The 18,099-nt window shown below is 38.4% G+C and overlaps 1 protein-coding gene across 2 annotated transcripts; it reads left to right on the forward strand.

The window, feature by feature from the left end:
- Positions 1–2,236: 2,236 nt before the first annotated feature.
- Positions 2,237–17,453, forward strand: cab39 (calcium binding protein 39). Of its 2 annotated transcripts, none has more exons than XM_084717051.1 (9): positions 2,237–2,468; positions 6,943–7,098; positions 7,317–7,481; positions 8,280–8,398; positions 9,637–9,805; positions 10,881–10,940; positions 12,521–12,586; positions 14,993–15,136; positions 15,225–17,453. In XM_084717051.1, the coding sequence occupies exons 2-9, from the start codon at positions 6,985–6,987 to the stop codon at positions 15,411–15,413; spliced, it is 1,026 nt and encodes a 341-aa protein (XP_084573177.1). In that variant the 5' UTR covers positions 2,237–2,468; positions 6,943–6,984; the 3' UTR covers positions 15,414–17,453. The 2 variants fall into 2 exon arrangements, with proteins under 2 accessions (XP_084573177.1, XP_084573178.1); XM_084717052.1 differs by lacking the exon at positions 2,237–2,468 and adding an exon at positions 3,880–4,023.
- The last annotated feature ends 646 nt before the right edge of the window (positions 17,454–18,099 follow it).

Raw genomic sequence — 18,099 nt, forward strand, 5'->3', positions numbered from 1 at the left:
TCTCAAGTCACATCCTTTGAAAAAAAAAAAAAAAAAAAAAAAAAACTGTGGTTATATCAGAGGGTGTGCTGGTTAACTTCCACTACCTCCTGACACAATGTGGAACTCTTTACTGATAAGTAATTTGTTTATTAAAATCACATAGTGGACAGACATAGCTGGCTCAGGACAAGTATGTAAATCTATCGTGTCAAGATGTTTTAAATGGGTTTTCACTACAAACCCACGCTGTTGTAACACATGGCACTGATAAAAACCTGCATCGTCCTTTTCCTCATTAGTACAGAGGTGCTGACGTTCATGATTTCTGAAAACAATCTGAAATGTGGACTCGTCAGGCCACAGCACACTTTTCCACTCTGTCAGTCCATCACAGATATGCTTGGGCCCAGAGAAGTTGGCAGGGTTTATATGGCTATCGATATATGGCTTTAACTTTGGATGATTGAGTCTTAATTTGCATTTGTGGATACAGCGATAAACTGTTTACTGGCAACAGTTCTCCAATGTGTTCCCAAGGCTGTAATTGTACTGTTTATACTATTATGTGGAGCCTCTTGTGAAATCACAATGAGAAAATGAATTTCAACTTAAAATCAAACTGCAAAATATAAAAAAAATATTACTATAGAAAAAGAAACAGAGAATTTTGTCAATGTTTGTCAAACTTTCTGCTTTGTTTGAGAGTGCACAAAACCTACTTTCCATTCACATGTAATTTGCATTATACCATAAATCTGAACAGTAGCAAAATCTTGAGTAACTGCGTCATGATTTCTGGAAAGAGACACTGCTTGAGTTTTTCAATGCATTTTGGTGCTTTGAGCGCCAGAAAAGACACAAACATCTCTCTACTGATATCACAGCAACTTACACCAAAGCAGTCTAGATGGATAAATAGCACTAAGAGTAAGAGAAATGGTTTTGGATTTAGAGGTGATTTTAGGGTGAACTGTGAACTCTAAAATATGCCGGCAATACGCAATTGAAGTAGTTTGTGCTGTGAAATCTGCAGTAACTAGTAATTAGGTAATTGTTGTTGAGTAAAGTGTATAATATTTCCCTCATAATTTTGGTGAAGTAAAAATTTAAAGTAGCATGAAACTAAAATACTCAAGTAAAGTACAAGTAGGCCAAGGCTCCCTACAATTTCAGTTATAACAGTATTGGTAGAATGGTAGAACCCCCTGGGTGAGTTCTTGTTAGCACCCTTGAAAGGTAGAAATATTCTGAATAGAACCCCCAGAGAGGGTTCTGGTAGGAACCATTACACTGTAGAAAGGTTCTCCTAACCTCTCATTGGGGATGCTGGGTGAACCCTTTAATAGATGGTTCTATGTACAACCCTTTATGTTGGGTTCAAGATAGAAGTCTCTAACAGGGTATTAAATTTAACCTTTATAAAAGGTTCTACCAGGAAGCAACAAGGGTTCTCCTATAGGGACAAACCAAAAAACATCTTTTTGGTTCCTGTGAGCACCATTATCTCAAAAAGAAGCAAAAAAGAGTTGTCTTTTTACTCCAAGAAGAAAGGTACATATTTACATTAAAAATAGGTTTGTAAGGCATTATAAATAATCAAAGCATTGATTCTTCTTGATTTTTCAGTCCTTTCAGTGTTACATACAGTTTAATTTCATTCTTGAATTTTCGAATATTGCTCCTTTCAAATCCTTTGCATTTATGGATATACAACACGCCATATAAAATAAAAGATTTAAAATAAAACAAGACAAAATAATTTTCCCATAATAAAAAAAAAAATCTTTTTTTCGTGAACGAACCTTAGTTCCACCTAACATATCAAAAACTTTTCTGACATCAATCAAAGAAAATATAAATGCATTCATAAAATAATTGTACTGTTTCATTTTTTTTCTGTTTTCTTCTGATTCAGACAGAACGCTTCTATTTTTTATTTGCTTGCTGAGTCTGTAATTAAACACTTAACTAACTTTACTGCTGACAAAATATTACAAGTCAGATTCCAATGAATACTCTGATGATTAGGCTCCTCCAGTGTTTGCTACGAGAAACTGCGGGGGAAAGTATCAAACGGCTAAAAACAATCTACCATTATGTGTTATTATTGTGTTGTTGACTTAATTAAACATCCGCTCTAAAGTACAAAACAGATGAGAGGTATCCACGGGGTCAGCGCGCCCTCCTGCGGTCACCAGCCATACTAGCGGAGTGTAACCCCCCCACTTTTGCCATGACAGCAGTCAGCCAGAGGAGGCGCCAGACGCTGCTGCTGTTGCAGTGACACCCGCTCCGCTGCTGGCGTTACCAGTCGGGTTCAGAGAAAGAACTAGGAAACAGGGGCCGCATAATTAACTACAGTAAGTTACGAACAAGGGGAGGCGACGAACAAGGAAAACAAAGCAGTTTTTGTTTCGAGGAGCACCTGAGTTGCCTTTTGCTGTCTTGACAAATCGGGGGGAACGAGTGAAAACGCCGTTTACAAGGTATTGTATTGTATCTAACTATAATGTTATGAATTAATATGTGCAGGCGTTGTAGTGTAAGGCTACTTTAGCTAACAACAACTGCATTAATGTTAGCTAGTTAACTAACTAACATTTGCTAATGTTAGCTTGATGAACAGCACTCAGCGTGTAGAAACGTCTTAGCTGAACACTAGCCTGCTGTTGCTGATGTGCTACAGTCAGGCATGGGCTTCATCGCACCAACGCGAGGAGCCGCTGCCAGGCCTGGCTAACGTTAGGCTAAGCTAGTATGTTAGCTAGCTGACGTTACCAACGTTACTCGACAAAACTGGCTATCATAAACTTAATAACTTCGTGCACTCTTGAATGGTTAAAACAAAACCAAAGCAGCTAGAAAACGTTTGTAAGCATAAGGCCTGCCGAGGCCTGCCGTGTGTCGACAACCCATACACACACACACTTTCAGAAACACTGCTGTTTGGTGGACAGTGATTGAAATATTATAGGCCACGTTAGCTTACAAACAAATGCAAAGTTAGCTGTCAAATACAGATTGACGGTTGCTGAATCACAGCTTTTACTGCTTTATTATGCTTAAGTGTCCTTGCATTTGCTAGACACGGAATTACTCAGTGAGCAAGTATCCATTTTGTTAGCATTGCGCAAAGTTGGCAGGCTTCACACCATCACAAACCAGGCATGGATAACAGAGGGGCGGTGCTCACTGTCAGCTTCATGTTGGTCAGTTTACTGGGCCGCTGCTGTGCAACTTGTGTAAGTTATGCTGGTCTTCGCATGAGATGATTAATGTAGCAGGAAAAGCTTTGTGGCACATGTAAACAAAACAGCAAGATGAGAGAAGTGACATTAGCAAGCTGCTTGCAGTGGTCACTAGCTAACCATCAGGTGATAACAGAGCATCTGCGGCTGTCTGGACTGTAGGGTTGGGGTGACGTTTGAGCTGTCTTTAGACACTCTTTTGTTGGTTTGCTGGAGGGTAACTCTGCGTAGGTTCGGACTCTCTCGGCAGTCTATTCGGCCATGTTCGATCGGTTTGTGGGAAAAGTAAGGCTCTCAGCAGCTCTGACGCTTGTTGGCCTGACATTACTCCAGCATATGATACCTGATTAGTAGCATAGCGATTGTGGGTTAGTGGTGAGCAGCTGATTTTGAACCTGCCATATGTGTTTCCCTCTTATTTGCGTCACTGATACTGAGGCGGTTGTGCCGCCTGCCTGCTGGCTACATTAACGAGCATTAGCCTGTGCGAAAGACGGATTTGGCCACCTGGCGAAGTTGAGGTGTGTCTAGATTAATAAAGATGTAAGCAAGCACAGTTGAAGTGATTGGGTCCCTAACGAACCGGAGGACAAGTTTTATATCTCGGCTCAGTCACACATGACACATCAAATATGAATGGTGGACTGCACCTCCCACTTAGGTGCTGCTTGGTTTATATTCCTGTCCCCAGCGTTGCTTTCTAAATGTGGACTCCCTGCCAATACTTACGAGGAAGAGTGTGACAGCTTCAGGGTTTGTGTTCAGAGTTTAGAGGATCGCGGCAGGACAACAGGTTGGTGTCAGACAGATAGTGTTTGGTGTGTACCTCTAAGTGACTAAATGACTGGTGTTGATGTTTTATGGCAAAACTTAGTATCACACTGGACAAATAAGGAAAATATTTTTATGGTGTGACCAATGATGATTTTTTTGGGCAGGTGTTGCTAATGATATTGGTGAGGGAAAAAATATGATATCGATATATCAGCTGATATTGCCATGATTCCACAAATGTGCTTAACAATCACTTGTGACATATTCATGAGATTTTTAGAGATGTACCAAAAATTCCAAGGTATGATAATACCACAATATATAGGCCAGGATATGGTATTTTTCGCTATTTACACAACTTAAAGTGCTTCTGCTTTCCTTCTTTAATGAAGTAAAAGTAGCCGGCCATGACCTAACAATGTGCAAAAAAAAAATGGCATAATTGCCTTTAGTCATAAATACTTAAATTATGTATGTACAATTCCAAAACAAAAACAATATTTAATCATTTAATTTTCCATTGTTTTTTTTATTGCAATATTTGATATATTGTTATAACCCTAGATATTTACAGCTGAACAATAACCTTTATTGCTCAAAACGATATCAGGTCAATTAACAAGAAACTTTACTTGGTATTTTTAATAACTGTAAATCTAATCCATTACATGTCTTTTTCACATTTTTTTGTTTAATTTTTTTGGAGGGATTATTGCAAAACATGTTTACATATAATTTCTATATTATATTCTGTATATAGAATAATAGCTGATATTGGTTCCAAAAGTGCAGTACTAGTTGGGCCTAAACAGACACAGACTGCTATAGCTGTGTTAGGCCAATACTAACTGAAATTATCATCTGAACAATGTATCTGTCTTGCTCTAATTTAGATAAAATGGTCATGAGACTGGGATTACATTTTTTACTGATGTGTATTTCGGTCTTGGACTCTTGGAATAGGAAGTGTTGTCATCCTGCATGACAGCTATATGAGTAAAGAAGCACACTTAGGCAGCTGTGTTGTTTATTACACTCACACACTTGTTCTCTGTTAAGTAAACTTTGGCTTTTGCCCCATAGTGTGTGTAAGGTGGTTGGGTGGGTCAGCGAATGTGTAGATAAGGCCCTTGTTAAGTAACCTAGTTAAGAAAGAGCAACAGAGAGATATGGTCATCACATCTGTCAGCTGCATTGCTCACTTCTTCGCTGTGGTCTTTGTAGCGTGGTTCAGTTTCATACCTGGTTAGAGGTTCTTATACAGAGAGGGCGTGTTTATTGACTGAAATTACTTGTGCAGAGGACGAACAGTATGTATGGTGACAGTGTGTTGACTTGGATGTTTTAGTCACTGTTCAGGGAGTGGGTCATTCAAAGGTCTCAGGCTATGTCATGGTGTTAGTAGGCCTATGTCACAGTAAATATCGTGTGGTGGTTAATCATTTTCCGAAGAAGAATCTCCAAATGGTGCTGCTGCTCAGTTAACCTACCTCTAATGTGTTTATATGTACATTTGTCTGATATAGAATTAGTACTATTAGTACCCAAAACTATGGGTTTTTCATCAGTGCTCTCTGCCACTGTAGATTGTTTTACAGCAGAAGCTAAAAGTGCATTCCATTTGGATATTTGGAGCAGAACTGCAACAGTTAATTGATTATGACTCTATTATTGAAGACACAAAATCTTTTGATGATAGTTTAATCAGTTTGAGTACATTTTTAATAAGAAAAAGTCTAAATTAACTTCATTCATTAATTCAGTGAATCCACTTCTTAAATGTGAATATTTTATGGTTTATTCACTCCTTTATGACAGTTAACTGAATATCTTTGGGTCATGGACATAAGACATTTGAGGGCATCACTCTGGGCTTTGGAAAACACTGACAGACATTTTTCACCTTTTTCTTACATTTCATAGACCAAACAACTAATCAAGGAAGATAATTTAACAGATTATTCAGAAATGAAAATAATTGTTACTGTTATCCCTAATTTGGAGTGAATCTCTCTTCAAACCAGCTTGGTTTTAGATGATCACACAAGAACAACAGTTGCACGAGGTCTGAAAGATGGACTTGTGGAAACTAGACTTGGACTACCAACAGTACCTTTTTTGGGGATAAGCTCCAACAGCACTAGCTGCTTCTATCTCTCTGCCTGCTACTTTTTTTTAAAATACTATTTTATGATCAATGTTCAGTTTGTAGACTAATGGAAGGACTTAAAGTTTAAATATACTTAAGCTAATTTACAATTTCCAGAACATTTATGTTGCCAGAGTTTTATTTTTCATACTGTACATCAAATAATTACGTATCTCAAAACCTGACACAATACCCAGCCACACATGCAGTTGGAATAAACTGCTTTGTTGTTTTGAGGTTCTTTGATGAGGCTTGACAAGGTAGTGGTCTATGTGTTGCTCTGTATCTTCTTACCAGATCTGGCAGCCAGCTTGTCCAGACTTAGAATGGTATCATTGTTATTTTTGCATGAGTGTGACTTCTGAATCATTTGCAAGTCATATGCTATACATTTGAAATCACCTTCTTCACCTACTACATACTTGCTTTTGTGCTTTTCTATAACCAGAGAAGAACTAGCTTCAGAGGAGTACTACATAGATCAGTGGTTCCTAACCTTTTGTCCTTGGAGCGCCCCCAGCCTCAGAAACAGACAAAGTCTTTGGGCCCACCTGTAATCTTTGGCATCCCTTTAAGGGGGCTGCAGGTTGGGAACCAGTGACATAGATATTATCTGGAAAGACTAGGACACTATTGTTTGTAGGCCATCTGTTTTATTATGTACACTGCACCAAACATTAATTTAGGTCTGTCCCTGCCCTTTTGGTCTGTTTTACAGGCTGATAGGTTTCTTCTCAGCATTCCCTACTCCCCTACAGGCTCTGATTCAGTTTACATTTCGATCCTTAGGTGGACAGTCCGCTTCCTGGTTGCTCGTGGTAACGCTCCGCCATGCCTTTCCCCTTTGGCAAGTCCCACAAGTCACCGGCGGACATCGTCAAGAATCTAAAGGACAGCATGACAGTGCTTGAGAAGCATGACATTTCTGACAAAAAGGCTGAGAAGGTAGGCAAATGTTGCACAAATTCAGTTGGTCTTCACTTTCACTTGTGGGATTCATCACCTCTGAAATGTCAGTGGGAGCCATAGAAGTAATTTTGTTAACCTGGCAATTTTTTGACAGGATAAGATAAGTGTCAAGTAGCTTTTCTAAAGCTTGAAATAGTGTGATGTCTGTTTGATGGTATGTATATGTTAATGTATACTGTGTTTGTATGATTCAGGCCACAGAGGAGGTGTCAAAAAGCCTGGTGGCCATGAAGGAGATCCTCTATGGGACTAATGAGAAAGAGCCCCAAACAGAAGCAGTGGCCCAGCTAGCCCAGGAGCTCTACAACAGTGGATTGCTCAGCACCCTGATAGCTGATCTGCAGCTCATCGACTTCGAGGTGAGACTCAGTGTCTTTCGTTGAAGTGAGGCAGAAGAATATTTAATGAATGAGACTGAACGAAGGGAAAATGAAGTTGCAAACATGTAACACTAAATAGTCAACGTTTACCTGAAGTATGTATGCACGGGAAGAATGTGTTGTGAGGACAGCGGGGTGTTTCTGACAAACCTACCTGTGTTGATGTGTGCGCAAACACATGTCCCACTGCAATATGTCAGACTGGTACTGTGTGGTAACTGCAGCAGCAGGCTTCCCTGACTCACCCTTTCGCAGTGTGACTCACTGTGTTGTGTGATCTCTCACTTCCTCTTTTACCCTCTTTCATCCTCCTTCCCTGTTTAACAGAAAAATCTGGTGAATTGCAAATCGCTAGACTCTAACATAAAAATAAGTTTAAAACACTTAATGAATCTGAGTGCACTTTTGGTGTATGCTGAATTTGTGTCAGTATGATGACTTTTTAAGTAGCTATTTGTCAATATCCTTTTCATTATCTTGACACATTTATCTTTTCCTGACCCTATGGCAAAACACCCACAATGAAAAGCAGATTTCATTATAACAGCAATTAAAAATGCTAGTTTGCAGCTGTGACTGTGTGTGTCAGATTTTAAAAGATGGGTCACCTCATGTTTAGTGCTTTATCTTTGCTTTTCCATTCTGATCTAGCTCCTGATTGCATTGTTAGTTTGGAAATGTGTCCTGAAAACTTTTTGTGTATTATAATGTCAGTCATATTGCATACATTAACTTTTGCTGTTTGAAACCTTTGTGTGATTTATCTGCTACCACCAGGGTAAGAAAGACGTGGCTCAGATCTTCAATAACATCCTTAGGCGTCAGATTGGCACTCGGACACCCACGGTGGAGTACCTCTGCACTCAGCAGAATATCCTCTTCATGTTGCTTAAAGGGTAAGGCGACACACACACTTGCACAAGAGAGTAAACCTGCTCCCATTGGACTTTATTTATGAATATTGTTGAAACAACACGTTTTACACGTAATAAAGACATAGCAACTTCCTAAGTAACATCCTGACATAAAGGGAAGTAAGAGCACCTGTTTTTAAATGGTCTGACGGCTGTCTAATAAAGAAGAATGAAAACAGGCTCAAATGTGGTGTCAATAAAGCAATTTTGGTGGAGGCTGTCTGTCAAGCGTAGTTCCGAATACCGGTGATCATCTACATCAGTGGGTCCTGTCTTTGTACATGAAACAAGAGTGACTGACACCAAAACAACAGATGAAAATGACAATATTTGGAGTCCTATAGTGCCCAGAAATGGGAAGGCAATATCAACCAATAAAATCAGTACACTTAAAGACAATATAGCCAAAGTGAGTAAAAGGATTAAGTACTTTTTAAAGGTAGATCTATATTTGAATTTTTAGTTCAGTTTTTACAATCTCCCATCCAGCTTTAATAGAAAATACTACATTGTCTGTTATTAACCTGTCTGCAACAAACAAGTGTGTCATTGTTTTTTTTGTTTAGTTCTTGTAACATTAATCTGTTGTTCAGCTCATTGACCCCAAACCTATCCCTGCTCCAGACTAAAAGCAACTTTATCACCAGCAACTGTGTCACTTTCCCTCTCAATTACATGATTAGAATCTGTTGTCCTGTGTCTGTTTGTTCAGTAAAGCCTAAAGGATGCCATTTAAATGTGTGCAATAAAGCAGTAATCTGAGAGAAACTACACCATATGCAAGTATATCCATTGTGATCGGCCTAATGGGGACCTCCCTGGTTGGGCAGTCCCCTGTGGATTCATTTTTTTGTGTTTTTCAGCGAAGCACTGCATGTCAGTGATACTGGTCTTTGGTCGATTAGTTACTTCAGACAGTAACATTTTATTTGAAGGTTTGAAGTCTGTGGTTTGTCTGTATGTCAACAACACCAATGTTAGTTGAAAATACAACTGGTATCCCACCTCGTTGATTGTATGCAGGATTTATGAAGGGTGAGTTGGAATCATTATAACCTAAATAGCACATACTGTATACCATGATTATGGCAGGACATTTGTCAGCATACTTTCATCTTATTTTATTTTATCATCCCTTGACAAATGTTGTTTGCCATCAACAAATTAGTGTGTCTGTGTAATGCTTCTAAGTCCCTGTCCTGTGTTGTTTTTTTGTGCAGGTACGAGTCTCCAGAGATCGCCCTAAACTGTGGTATCATGTTGAGGGAGTGCATCAGACATGAACCGCTGGCCAAAATCACACTGTGGTCGGAGCAGTTTTATGACTTCTTCAGATATGTGGAGATGTCCACATTTGACATCGCCTCAGATGCATTTGCCACTTTCAAAGTAAGTTGGCTCACTTGTTCAGCTGTCGGAGCAGAGCAGATTTTCTTTGAGTGGTGCTTTGAAACATCTGTGACTCCTTTTGCAAAAGAATTCAAAAGCATCATTTCAAAAGTAACTCACTGACGTACTGTAAGCCATTGCTTAGATGCTCTCCACAGTTTGATGACATCTCTCTCTTCAGCATTCCAATTTCCTACTTCCTGCTACTTCCTTGATAGTGGTTTGTTCACGATATAATTTGAAACATTGTAACTAATTAGACAGCTCAAACAGCAAATCTGATGATGCATTGGCACCTGCTGCAACTGATATTGCGATTGTAAAGACACAGTGAGACGAACACACATATAGATTGAGGATTTGGAGCCAACAGTGATCTGATGGGAAAGACAGAGTTCATATGCAAAGTTATGACATGATGTAATGACCTGAACACATCCCTTAAATGGTCATGAATCTATTGATTTTCCAAACAGAAACTCATAGTGGCTGTTATGGAAACCTTCATATCAAATCTCCTTCATATTCCACCTAAATTAGTTTCTGTTTTATATTAAGATTAGAAATATAGCGCTTAAATTAATTAAGTCTTTACGTTAACTCATACAACTATTTAAACTACTACCAGTTTGTCGATTGTTCAGGCCCCTCAGACTGCAGTAAATCCTTTGTCACTGAGCAAACCTGAACACCACTGCTAAATGAATTCCAGTGGTCAGATTTTAGTTCTGATGAGGTTTCTTTTATTTCAATGTATTTTTTTTTTTTTAATTTGGTCCAAAAAAGGATTAATTTGCTGGCGTAATTGTATCAGATAAACCGGTCTTCTAATGTCTCTGAAAAGGATTATGTCCAGCTATGTCACTAATGACACTGTAACCCAAAAATGTTATTTTTGTCTAATTTTAGGTTTGGGGTTTTCAGGGTGTTGACAAAATTGCAGTGCATTTCAAAGGATTATTTCTGCATGTGCTGCAGTTTGTTGTCCCTCTAATGTCCAAAAGCCAACAAATGGATCCAGGTATAAACATGAAGTGTGACTTTATTTCTCATAGTCTGCATTGTCTATTTCTAGGACCTCCTCACAAGACACAAGCTACTGAGTGCCGAGTTTCTGGAGCAGCATTATGACAGAGTAAGTCCAAAATTCAAGTGAAACCTAGCATTTAATAGGGAATACTTTAATCCCAAGTGAGATAGAAAGTTCTTAAAGGGGATTATTTGAAGTAGGACTTTATGAGGTACTCATCGGTAGTCAGTGTATTACCTACAGTAGATGCCAGTCAACACATCTTCAAAGAGCAGTACTACCACAGAAGCTAAGAAATATACTCCTGTGAAGCAGGGTTGTAAGAAAATACTGATACAATTGAGTATCGTGATGTTTTGTGATACTATATCGATTCTCAAAAACTCTATGGTGATATTGTGATACATGACAAGATTTTTGGCTGTGGTTCATTTTGTGTTGTGTCTAAACCCGAAATCGTGGTGTTGTTATCTTCAGTCTTCTGATTGCATTAAAAAAAAAACTTACCTATTAAATGCACAATATTGTGCATATGGTCTTGTGTTCTTCATTTTATGATTTTCTTTTCTAAAATTAGACTTAAAAAATACTAATATGCCACCATACAGTATCTCAGTATATTGCATTGTATTATATTGAATATCTTTTATATCACCACATATCACTGTCTTTCACTTAACCAGTCTCCTTTTGCGAAATGAGTAATTTAATCTTGCAGAAAACAGGAGTTGCTGGTTTACCACTGGCTCAGTCTGATTGTTTGTGTTATTTTTTGACTTAGATGAATCCAAACTAAACTTTTAAAACAACAAATTCACAACATAATGTAAACAAATTAATTGATGGAGCCAGTGGTTGTTTTGGACAGAGTGATATCAGAAAAGGCTGTCTGATGGCAAGGTAAAGCAGAGAAAATATTAAAAATATACACTTAAACTAAAGTGGACTTTTTAAAGTGGCTAAAGTCTGTTTTGCTGCTGACCCTGTCTACAACGGTTCATTGCTTAGCTTCCTACGCCAGGACTCCTGCTTCCCCAAACTGGGGCGTGTTGACTGCCATCTACTGTAGGTAATACACTGAATATGGATAAGTATCTCACATGACCCCACTTCAAATAGTCCAAACTGTCTCTTTAAAATTGTATGCATGTGTGTGTGTGTGGTCATGACATCGTAGAGGGAAGAAAGTATGTATCCTGCAAATGTTTATTGACAGCTAGACAAATAGATAATAATTCATATCTTAAGGTATTACTATTATTTTAAAATGGACCACAGAATCATACATTACTCTGTAGGTATACCAGTCTTTTGAAGGCCTTTTACTGGAATTCAACATATTTGAGGTTACGGTTTCTACAAATGTAAGATGAACTAAACCATTTTGTTTTCACCAGTTCACATGTAAATTGAAACTGGCAGATTGTATAGTATGTTTGGCATGCTCTTTCCTCACAACATCAAACCATTGATTTTGAACATCATTTGTAGGCTGTGAACACAAAGAAGCTGTCAGTCTGTGAAGGAAAATCTCTCATTTTCCTGTCATTGTGTTTTGATACAAGACACAGATGTAATTGTGAAAACTGCAACATGACGCATTTAGATGACTTTCTCTGTGTCTCGCCCCCGACTCCTTCTATTTTTTCTGTACTCTCCCTCACTGCTTCTTCCTCTCTCTCTAGTTCTTTAGTGAATATGAGAAGTTACTCCACTCAGAAAACTACGTGACTAAAAGGCAGTCCCTCAAGGTAAGGACCCTGCCAGTAAACAAGTCTCATGTAGGGGTGCAACTTTGTTCAGAGAGCTATTTAAAGATGGGGTCTCATCAGAGTGTTGGGTTTCTCTGAACCATTCCATCTCCATCACCTTGTCGTGACCGCCATCTAGTGGTGGGAGCACTGTATAGGTTTGGCGTGTCCTCTTGCATTGGGTCCCCCACGGACAAATTATTATTAATTAGATATAAACCTGCTCTCAATCGCTCTCAAGTTGTTCAATGTTTTTATTGATTCAGAGCTCAACATTAATGCTTCTACAATTATTCATGCAAGGCAAATTAACTTTTTCCTCAGCGTCCCACAGCTGTCTTGAATTCTACTTTTCAGCTGTCCCTGACTGAATAACCATTGTCCCAAACTGGGGATCTTTTTTCATTCTGTATAAAGATATAGTTAAATAACTTTGCTTCAGTACTCACATCACTTCATTCACTCTCTCTGGTCCACCGTGGAAGTAAAAGTTAAAAAAAAAAAACTGTTACCCTAGGTGCCACGATCAGTTTTTATGATTCTTTGAATCATTGGTTGAGTTACTGTTTCTTGTTTTGTTTTTTTGTTTTTCCTAACCGTTTGATTAATAAATGCATCACTGCAAACATAAACCTGTTTCTAATTGGCATATGGTTATGGAACTTAAAATACACACACATTTCAACTCATAGTAAATACTTTAAACATAATGGTAGTGTGTGAGTGAGGGCACATGTGATCTAATAGAGCTTGTGCAACATTTTTGAATTTGAACACCTGATAGTTAAAATAAAACATATTCCATGATACATAACTGTAAAAAAAATCAACCATAATCTCCTGTCCCAGAATTGTTACAAGCATTTTATCTGTGTGTCCCTTTGTGCTAGTTTGTGCTAGTTTTTTTTTTTTATTATAACCAGACATTTGTTTAAGGGCAAGTGAAGAGAAATTATTTTGACTTTTAACTTGTCTGGTGGGGCAACCATTAGACAACTTGGTTTTAGTTTTTGAGTCCACAACACACTGCTTGAGTTTCACACAGTGTGAATGGTGACCAGTTTTCAAATGGAAAAAACATAAAATGCCTCCATACTGCTTGTCTGGTGCACACTGTCATAACACACACACGCAGTTCAGACAGTGTGCACACGCACATGAATGTGACTCAAAGCTAAGAATTTACCGTGAAGATTTAGGCTGAAAACATGGTGTAGATGCCGTCTTTGAAGTCAGTTTGGTATACTGGGGCTTTGGGGACTCACCAGAGGAGCACAATGAAGGCATTTTATTTTTATTTATTTATTTATTTTAAACATTGAAAACTTGGGCACCATTCACTTAAATTCTCCGGGAGATTGCGCATTGCAGCTTTTCAGTGAAATTCCAATAGTGTTTTGTGAACTAAAAAACTAAACCTGACCTTCATTTGGCATGAGGGTGAGTAGATAATGGCTGAATTTTCATTTTTGGGCAAACTGACATGATAACTGGAATGTAAATAAAATTAATAATAAAATGTATCACCCAGAAATAATTTAAAATTATGTTTTTAAGTATCTATTAGTAAGCATTTGAGTGTTGTTTTACAGAATGCTTTGTAGACTGCAAAATAACACAATCAAACTAGCAAATAACATTAGGGGTGTCCCGATCCGATATTGATATCGGATATCGGTCCGATATCAGCCAAAAAACAAGTATCAGATTTTATCGAACTGCATCTAAAATCTCAGATATAAGCGCTCTGATAATCAGTCCATTTTCCGCTCCAGCACTTCTATCCATAGGTGACTCTGGTTGCTGACTATTGTTCTCTGTTTGAGTAACATCACTTGATCAAGCCTTTTCTAACATTCCACACTACAAAATAAGTAATAAAAGTATGTATGATTCGTGCTGATATCGTATCGGATCGATATCGGTATCGGCCAGTACGCAAGGCTGCAATATCGGTATCATATTGGAAGTGAAAAAGTTGTATCAAGACATCCCTAAATAACATTGCTAGTCTGGATCCCACTGAGTTGATGTTTCTCTGAATATAAAAATGAAGTGTAATTCAGTCTGATTTTTAGGCCATTGAATTGTCTATTGTTACATACAGTCTAAATGAATATGAAAATGATTTGTTGAGATGAAAATGTTTCATGTTATAGCCATTTTAATCAAAAGTTCCTCAAAGTTTATGCTGAGCTTGTGATTTCTTATGCTGTTTAAAGTTTAACACTGGATGTTAGCACATGAAGGAGTATGACAATTATGATGATTTTTTTTTTTTTTTTCAACTAACTTTGCTTTAAAAAGTAGGCCTGTCAATTTGGTTAATCTGCAACTGTGTCTAAACTTAAAAAGAAATTACTCAAATCAATAATTATTTCCATTTCTCACTGTGAAATGATCTAGTTACTGGGGGAGTTGCTTCTTGACCGGCACAATTTCACCATAATGACGAAATACATCAGCAAGCCAGAGAATCTCAAACTAATGATGAACCTGCTACGGGATAAGAGCCGCAACATCCAGTTTGAGGCTTTCCATGTTTTTAAGGTAAAAATTCAAAGGTGCGGTCAACGATTAAACAAAGCACACAGTAACTGTACATATTAACAGCCTTGTCATCTTTCTTTACCATCAGGTGTTTGTGGCCAACCCCAACAAGACGCAGCCCATCCTGGACATCCTGCTGAAGAACCAGACCAAACTCATTGAGTTTCTCAGCAAGTTCCAGAACGACAGAACGGAGGACGAACAGTTCAACGATGAAAAGACTTACCTGGTCAAACAGATCAGGGACCTCAAGAGGCCTGCCCCCCAGGAGGCCTGAGGATTGGTGCAGAGGTGGGGGGAGGAGCCACCAGGACCATGTCTGGACACCATCCAGACAACGTCTGCTTATCGGACCCATCAGCAGCTGCTGTTCTGGTTTCTGAACAAAAAATTGAGGAAACAAATTTAAAAATACAACGTACCCATATCAACTCATCAGGAAGTCTCCAGCTCCTCTGCTCCTCAGTGAACATTTGATTCTTTTTTTGTTCTTTTTCAGTCGTTTTCCTTCAAAAGAAATAAGAGAAAATAGATGCTGCTGCTTTCTTGCACATTAAGACATGTAAGGTATATTATGACACAACAGTCCATCAAACAGTGACAGAAAATGTCCGTGCATTTAAAGTAAGGCAGACTTCCTGATAGAGACACACACACACACACACACACACACCAAGGAACAAAAGTAGACATGTTTACACACATATATATGTATTACATAAATAAACATGCATACACACATACTGCAAGAATATCAGCTAAAACCTTGTGATGGAAATGGTACGAGCAAGTTGAACATTGGTGTGTTTGTTGCATGCCTTGAAATGTGACAGATCCATGGCTGTACCCAGCGTTGGCTCTGTGATGGCACTGCCCAGTCTGGCTCCCGTGTTCAGTGCCACAGACTCGGAAAACGCATCACAGCAACCGCTACAGTTTGCATCTATGCCTTCATCCGACAAAGCAACAGTGGTTCATTCTAGCGATTTCGTGGGGACAAGCTCTCAGATGCCATCATCACACAGAACCATTTACCTCCCGTGTGCTTTGTTACAACACAGCACTTGAAGCACATAAGGAAAGGAGGAAGGGATGTAAGGTATGAATTCGGTGAAGCCCAAGAGTTGGGTCTCTTTATTGTTTTCTGGGACAGGGTGAACATGTACATATGCCTTTTTTTGCTTTGTAGATTTTTTGTTTAACCTTGACATGAATATATATTATATATATATTACCTTAAACATTACGTTTTTGGTTAATTGTAATCAAATTACTTTCTAAACCATAAAAGAAACAAGTTAAGTGACATTGTTTTTGCATTTCATTTTACTGCTGAAATGGTTGCTGGTGGGTTTCTTTGTATATAACTTAAAGGGCCAGCTCACGTTTAGCTAACCTATAGGATATTAACAATTTGTACAGCAGAGGAATGTCATGGTATTAGCTCTGGATCTGTTAATCCTCTTTTCTTTTTTTCTCCATCTGCATTTTTGAGTATCTCTCAGACTGCTGAAAAATGTGCAGGGGGTGTGAGCAGGAAGGGAGGGGATTTGGAGAGCATTAACTGAAACATTAAAGCCTGTGTGTTTGTGCACTTTGTGAGGTGCTGAGTGATCAACATCACCTAACTGGAGTCGAGGATAGCAGGGAATGCCCCCTACCCCCTCAGTTTTCATTGACTCGTTTTTTTTCCCCTCATTCTCACCACTCTGCTAGAGTCGAGAGTGCTGTGTGGTCTCACAGTGAGTGTGCTTCAGGGGTGAGCTCATCAGAACATTGGCAGTTCAGCACATCATTCTTACTTTTCCCTTCCTCTCCTCATGTTTGAGCCTTTCTTTTCAAAGGGTTTATAATTCCAGTACAATTGTGAGTGTAAAGCATTGTGAGTAGCAGAGTACTTTGGGCATATTTGATTGTCCTCATGGCGATGAAACCACTGACTTGTTAATTTACAGTGAATGAGATGATCCACATAATGAGAAATAGATCTGTATACATTCAAACAGGCAAAGGAGAAAACATGGTGCAGACAACAGCACTATTCAGATCTTCCATTCGCATTGAACGTGCATGTTCCTCCACTGGCTGTGCATGATGCTGTACTAAAAATGTTGTACTGGAATTGTTTCTTTTTTCCAAGTATTTAACAACATTGAAATGTCAAATTGAGCTCTTGGCTGTATGCTGACTTTGACTCCAGTTTCAGCAGAGAGTGTGTGGGTGCTTTCAGAAGTGTCAAAGGCCTGGGCCCTACAATCGAAATAAAGAAAAAAAACAAACATTTGGAATAAAATAAAGTTGTGGTCATTTTTAAGAATTCATCTGTCAAATGTGTGTTTTAAATCAGCTTGGTGTATTGAAGTGAGACTTTTTCATCGGTGGTGGAAGAAGTATTCACATTTCTTTTGGTTGCATAAAAATACTCCATTATACTCTACATGAAAATCAGTTTAAGTGTAATCAGCACAATGTCCTTTTTTCTCTTAATTTAAAGCCATTGTTATGCAAAGTGGCTCCTCATAAAAGAGAACATACCAGCTATGTGGATCTTTTTACAACTTTACCACCGATTAATAAGCCATTAATGAGAACTTAAACTCTTAATGAGATACATGTATATGACATGAAGGAAGAGGTAAACACGTTTCAACTAGCGCACAAGGAGTGCTCTTAAAGGCAGGATAATCTTGTCACAGAGTATACTGGAACACACAGATTAAGGTGACAGAAGTTTAAGTAACTATCATTCAACACCAGATGTATTATCTATTTTAAGTCTTACTGGTCTGTACTGTAACAGCTGTATGGGTTATTAAAAAATGGTATCCAGCATTTTAATGTTATAGCTCTTTGTTTAGGAAAGAACCATTTCTTAAAAACTATTTGGAGGGCTATTCTATGACAGTGCATCACATTTTTGAAGGTCCTTCTAATGATAATTAATTGTGGCTCAGTATCATAAT

The sequence above is a fragment of the Lutjanus erythropterus genome, chromosome 4 (genome assembly GCF_056507025.1).
Source record: "Lutjanus erythropterus isolate fLutEry1 chromosome 4, fLutEry1.hap2, whole genome shotgun sequence".
In the NCBI taxonomy this organism is placed as follows: Eukaryota; Metazoa; Chordata; class Actinopteri; order Lutjaniformes; family Lutjanidae; genus Lutjanus; species Lutjanus erythropterus.